Source organism: Grammomys surdaster, unplaced genomic scaffold (assembly GCF_004785775.1).
Source record: "Grammomys surdaster isolate TR1022 unplaced genomic scaffold, NIH_TR_1.0 126028, whole genome shotgun sequence".
NCBI lineage: Eukaryota > Metazoa > Chordata > Mammalia > Rodentia > Muridae > Grammomys > Grammomys surdaster.
Window position 1 is genome coordinate 3310600 of NW_021620841.1, and position 6202 is coordinate 3316801.

General features: G+C 40.9%; 1 protein-coding gene across 2 annotated transcripts in view; it reads right to left on the reverse strand.

The window, feature by feature from the left end:
* Nucleotides 1-6202, reverse strand: part of Acss3 (acyl-CoA synthetase short chain family member 3) — a 163631-nt gene that overhangs the window by 157398 nt on the left and 31 nt on the right. For both annotated transcript variants that reach the window (XM_028754554.1, XM_028754555.1), the window contains exon 1: nt 5804-6202. This exon is cut by the window's right edge. In XM_028754554.1, the coding sequence (XP_028610387.1) occupies nt 5804-6099 (296 nt within the window). In that variant the 5' untranslated portion in view covers nt 6100-6202. The remainder of the gene's footprint in view (nt 1-5803) is intronic.

The following is a 6202-nucleotide window of genomic DNA, read 5'->3' on the forward strand; positions in this document are numbered from 1 at the left end:
CTGGAACAAGTTTTCATCCATTCCCATGACAGTCATTTTATTTCTTGTTCTTCTTCACAAAGTTTAATTCTTACATGTTGCCCTCCCCTCCCCTTCCCAACCTGTTCTCCTTCCCTGTCAATCACTCAGTCCCTCCCTCCCTGCCCTTTGATCTCTTTCCTCCCTGAACCTCACTCAATAGTTAAAATATCACTTTTCAACTTTTACTCAAATCTAAAATTCCAGATTAAGTTATTTCATAGTTTTCAGGCAATTATCTTTCATTCCCCAATCAATTCCTAAACTCAATCAAAGTCAAATGCTTGACTCGGTTTCCAGGGTTATAGTAATCCATTCCCTTCTGCTAAGTTTACTTCCAAGCCTCGGTTCTCTCATCTGATGTTCCTAAAGCTTCTGTTTTCATTCCTTCTGTTGCTTCCTGGCTTCACTGGGTCCACCGCTTCAGGTTAGGCACCTCTGTTAGCTCTAACCTCTGTACTTTACACCTACACAAGAACTACCAAAATAGAAAGTCAAATGTGACCTAGAATGATGTTATCCCTTTAGCCTTAAGCATAATACTGCCCTAGATCTTCTCTACTTCAGAAGACAGTATGAATAAATGTGCTTATCATGGTCACCGTTAATGAGTAGAACATGATGCAATAGAGGTGGGAACAGTGTACTGGAATCGTTCTCTCTCCCTCTAACCTTTCTCCCTTCCCTTCCCCTGCCCATCCTCCTTCCCCCAATCCTGCTCCCTCTTTTTGTTTCTTAGGGGTGGGGTTTAGGGGTGTTTATAAGAGAAACTCAGACATCGAACTCTTTGCAAAATGTTTAATTTAAGATAAAATAGCCAAATGCTTAAACGATAATCACAGTTTACACATACACAACACCGTCACCATGGGCACCACCACCACCACCACCACCACCATCGGCACCTTCAAGGCTCCAGGACCATAAAGGAAGAGGAGTAAGAGCCCAGGGATAGAGTAGAGCATAATGGAAGGCTGCTGTCTTATGAGTGGGGCATGGGCCACAGCACTCACCAACTCGCAAATGTTCTGCTTGTGTGCACAGTGTCTATACAAGCCTGAGGTAGTAAACAAACATTCCGTCATAGACAAGGGAGGGACTGGCTCCCAGGATTCTGTCTCGCCTGTAAAGTCATGGCAGAGAAGAAATCATTGTCTCCACAGAGACTCCTCTGGAGTTACTTATGCTCCAGTAGATAGCTTCATACGTGTGCCCTGGTTAAATGCATTGGGTCACGAAGCAAAATTTGTAAAATAAAATTAAAGCTATGAAAATGGGATTGTGACTAGGTGGGAAGAAACGAGAATTGACTGAGTAGGGTTAAGAATAAGAGATGGCAGAGGGAGGATTATAACCAGAAGGTACAATATGCTTGTACAATATTGTGAAAGGATAAATTAATAAACACACACACACAAACAAACGAATAAATAAAACGTCACCTCAGCCAGTCCCATGATTCCCCCTTGATTATGACCCAGAGCTTATGAAGCTATAAATGATTGCTTGCTGCTACTCCAGATTTTCTGAAACCACCATAAAACTGCCTTCAATAAGCAGGCACTGCTGACTCAGAAAAAAAAAAAAATCTAAAAGCAACTAGTACACTGATAACCATCTTCCAAGGGCGTTAAGACCTTCCTATCTCTGTGGATTTACTGTGCTGTTTGCCACACAAAAGTGCCCAGCTAACTTTCAGAGTTCTACATAAAGATCTAGAATTCCAGCACTAGCATTTTTTTTTCTTTAAATCCTCCTTTTGGCACACTAGCTCATAAAAACATCTTCCCTGCTCTCTGCAGGGCAGACACACCCAGTCCTCCCCATCATAATTTTGCAATGATGTCCCTCGTGCATCATCTTGAATCCTTCTGTTACCTCTTCCATCATTTCCTATATAGTGAAAACACAGTGAGTTGGCATCCTTAAAGTCTTCTGAGCCAATTTAAGACTTAGCAGGATTAAAGTCTTGTACATTTAAAACCAACTAGGAAATGAACACTTTGCACCTCTTCAAACCACACTATATCCACGAGGGGAATGCCAATCTAAATTAAATAATTTTCTAGTAATCTAAATTTAGTCTCCTTCAGTTTATAATAATAATACGTATTTAGTTTATATACTCTCTTTTCAGATCATAATACTTTTCAGTTTATAATAATGCACATTTCATTCTGTTTCAGAATCTGAGAATTTTATTTATTTATTTATTTATTTATTTATTTATTTATTTATTTATTTATTTAGTGTGGAACACACCAAGGTGTACCTGCAGAGACCAGAAGACAATGTTGCTGAATTAATTCTGTCCTACCAGCAGATGGATTTCAGGGATTGAACTCAGTTTCCCATATTGGGTGACAGGTGCCTAGTCTCACTGAGTCACTGCATCCCCCCTGCCCCCCAAATACTGAAAATCTTAACACTGCACGTTGTTTAAATAAGGCTGAGATAAAATTGAATCATGATATTTTTTATAAAAAAAGAATCAACTGATAGCCCAGAAAGTAAACTACAATCTGAAATAACTAAATTCCCTAATTCTGGAGAGAAAGGCGATAGCATTTCAGTTTCAGGATAGGCAAAAGAATGTCTCTTAGAGAAAAAGAATCCAGAACACCAACTATTGTGTTCCAAGATTAAAGACATTACTAGCGTTTCCAGTTGCTCCTTCTTGTGATGACAGTACTCCAATGTGAGGCTCTCAGAGACATTACTACCCAGAAAGCAAAGCATCAAGAAGATACGACCACGCTATGAGGAGAGGTGTTTGTTTGTTGTTTGTTTTTGCAAGTTTAAACCACCAGTTTAATGTTGGTCTTCATTGTTCAGAGATCTCAGAGTACCGAGCTAGAGATGAGTTTCAGTCAGCCTCTTCTGCTGCAAAAGGGGCATGACATCCTCAAGACTTAGATCCGGTGTTTATACTCCTGTGCATGTAAGATTTTGGAGACTTTGTGCCATGGTTGTTATAAGCAATTTGATAGACCTGCACGTTATGAGAAAGGTTTCACGACTAGTAAAATGACGATGTGGGCTTTTACAGAAAGAGAATACACTTGGCTTTCGGTGAGTCCACAGGAATCAGACACTGAGACAAAGTATATCCGCCACCTGAAGTACCCTATAGCAATCCCTCTGTTCTGCTTGAGAAAGAAGCCGGAAGTTACCTCACAACAACTCATGGTTACGCTCATTGACGATTCAACTACAACAACCAAACTCCTCTTGCCTAAGAATGCTGCTATTTGACTATCATCTTAAAAAATATATGCTAGCTCTACCGTAGCCACAGAGATATACAGGAGGGCGAAGAACATTCACCTTTCTTTTGTGTTTGACCTTATTGGTAATCACTGATAAAACAGGACTACAACCCCAAATTATATAACAATATGGTATAATAGCAGTAATTACAAAGGAAGCCATCTACTGAATGAAATGGAACTTTGCTGTCCCATCTCTGCCCACATCTTCAACTCAGCTATGCCAACCAAATGACTTCAGTAACACTGAATGAAATCTCTGAACTTAATGAGAAGACTAAAAAGATTTATTATTCATTGTGATCTTCTAGGTTGCCTGTAGAGAGGTAAGAGAACGTGGCTTGAAGAGTACAAAGATGAATAAATAATTCAGGTGCAACATTAGCAAATGCTAGTGATCCGCCATGTACTGAAATGATTTACATACAAGGACCTTTTTCAAAAGTTCTTGTTGAAAGCAGTGTATTGCTTGCACAACTTTTAGAAAATTTCGACTAAAAGTGAGAGTTTTGAGAAGAAAAATAGTTCTTGGGAAGGAGCTCCTGAATCTTAAGTCACCTTCAATCACACACATTCGTTTTGTCTTTCTTTGCTGTTTCTTAGGCCTTCACTGACCTACGCTGGGCCTCTGGACCGACTTCAATCTCTCCTCTTTCACTGCCGTTGTCCAAGGTTTATTTGGCTATCTTCAGTTTCCTGTTGCAGTATCCCATTGACCTCTTTGTAAAATTGTGTTAACTGCATTAATTTAGTGTGTGTGTGTGTGTGTGTGTGTGTGTGTGTTTGTGTGTGTGTGTGTGTATGCACTATGGCATGGATACAGATATCCAAAAACCACAAAACAACAACAACAAAAATTTGGAAATCTGCTCTCCTCTTCTACCATGAGAGTCTCCAGGACTGGACATCATCCGTCAATACTGGCATCAAGAGTCTTTACTCACTGAGCCATCTCACCAGCCCCAGTGACCTCTTACCTGAAATCTTTGTATATTGGTTTATGGTAAAGGTGACCACATAAAACTATTGGAGAACAATAATTTATAACAGACATGTAAAACACTGAGCTTTGACAACAACCTCAACCTCCGGTGATAATAACTGTTGCAATATGAACGACACTAGAAAAGCTTCCTGTTCCTTCCATGATTGTAATATGAAAATGAAAAGTTAGTCTTTCCTCTAATAACAATTACACTCTAATCCACAGGGTCACTTAGTCTTATTTCTTTAATCAGCTAATCCTCAAACTAATGACTGATTTTGAGAGAAAAAAAAATGGAGATTAAGTCACTTGACTGTGAACCCAGTAACTAAGAGAAGGAAAACACAAACCAGGCAATGTGTTCCAGAGAGCACTATACACCCATTGCTATGTATACTTACTGCCTGGTTCGCTGTCACCACAGAAAAGTGAATGGAACACATACAACTAGAATAAGAAACTAAATTGGGGTGGGGAGATTATTCATATGTGAAAGAATTACCATGGAAACATTCCCACAAACAAAATCATTAGAGAACCAGGTCTGATGAAGACACAGAACAGACTCCTCTTGGTCTCATTACAAATTCTCTGCTCTGAGAGGAAAGTCATCCACCAAATGGCCAAAGGGCATCCTTGACCAATGCATTGACCTCATCTGCTAAGAAGCTCTTTTTCAAATTTTACAGATAATATCATTTCCTAATAACTAGCTGATGGACCAACCATATTCTTAAAGGGCTAGGCACCTAGAAACTCCACTTAAGTTTTCCAAAACCTGTAGGCCTCATCCTCAATAGCCTAAAGATCTTTTCTACAGTGTCGTCTCCTTATAATATAAAAACAATATTTAAAAGTACTTATAATTAAGACTTATAATTGAAACCTCAAGATTAAAGCTCTCTTCCTACCATGACTCGTAAGGTCACAGGGCCTCTATCAGCCCCAGGGCAATCATTAAGTTTCATATACATAAGGCTATGGTTCTCCCAGCTATCTGGCACACTATGTATGTCAGTTACTTCTGGTGTCTTATACCCCCTTGAACTTTGATAATAAGATCACTTCAGCTTTTAAATGATGAGGTCTAATCCTTCCAGAGCTTGCTCAGTTACCTTTTACTTCACCCTCCTCCCTCCCTCCCGACAATTGGCAGGTCCATAATTCCCTAGTCTATTACATACTCTGTATTTGTTTACACAGTATCTCCTTTTCCAGTCAGCAGAGTCCATGCCCAGGGAGCCTTTGTTTTCATAAGCCTTTGTTTTGATCATTCAACATCCCCACTGCCAAACAGGGCAAGCAAGTAAATCTCTGTGTGAAACTGGGATAACCCTAGATAACCAAGAACTTCAAAAGGAGAATGTAGGACAGAGACGAGAATGAAACCAAGAAACAATAGAAATAGCTGAAGGCATCGTACGTTTTTGATTTTCTTTTCTTCTTAGAACTTAGTTTCCTGGTCCCAGACCTTCCAGCCTCGGCATCTAAGAAGTTAGGAGATAGTGGAAATGACTAAGACATCACTCACCAACTAGTGGAAGGCGGGTATCTGCTCTCTAGCGTTTTGGTCCAGGGCTTGTACCAACTGATCTGCTCAGCAGCTTTACCCCAGAATCTCTCCGGGTCTGCCACAGAGGCTGCAAAGTGGGTCTTGTACTCGCCACCACTGCCGGTGGTCAGAGCCCTGCAGCCTCTGCCCCCGAACCCGGCCATCAAAGCCCTTCGGGCCGCACTGGCTCCTCTTACTGAAGGGGATCCTGGCAGAGGTGCCCCAAGTGTCCCAGCGCCTGTTACTTTGCGACATTGCAACCAGGATGGCTTCATACTTTCTGTCCCTAGCTGCAGGCTGAGCGAGCAGCTTGTTGTCCCAACAGCTGTGGCACTGTCCCCGAGGGGGAGCCTGCAGGAGGCGGGGCTAATCAGGAGA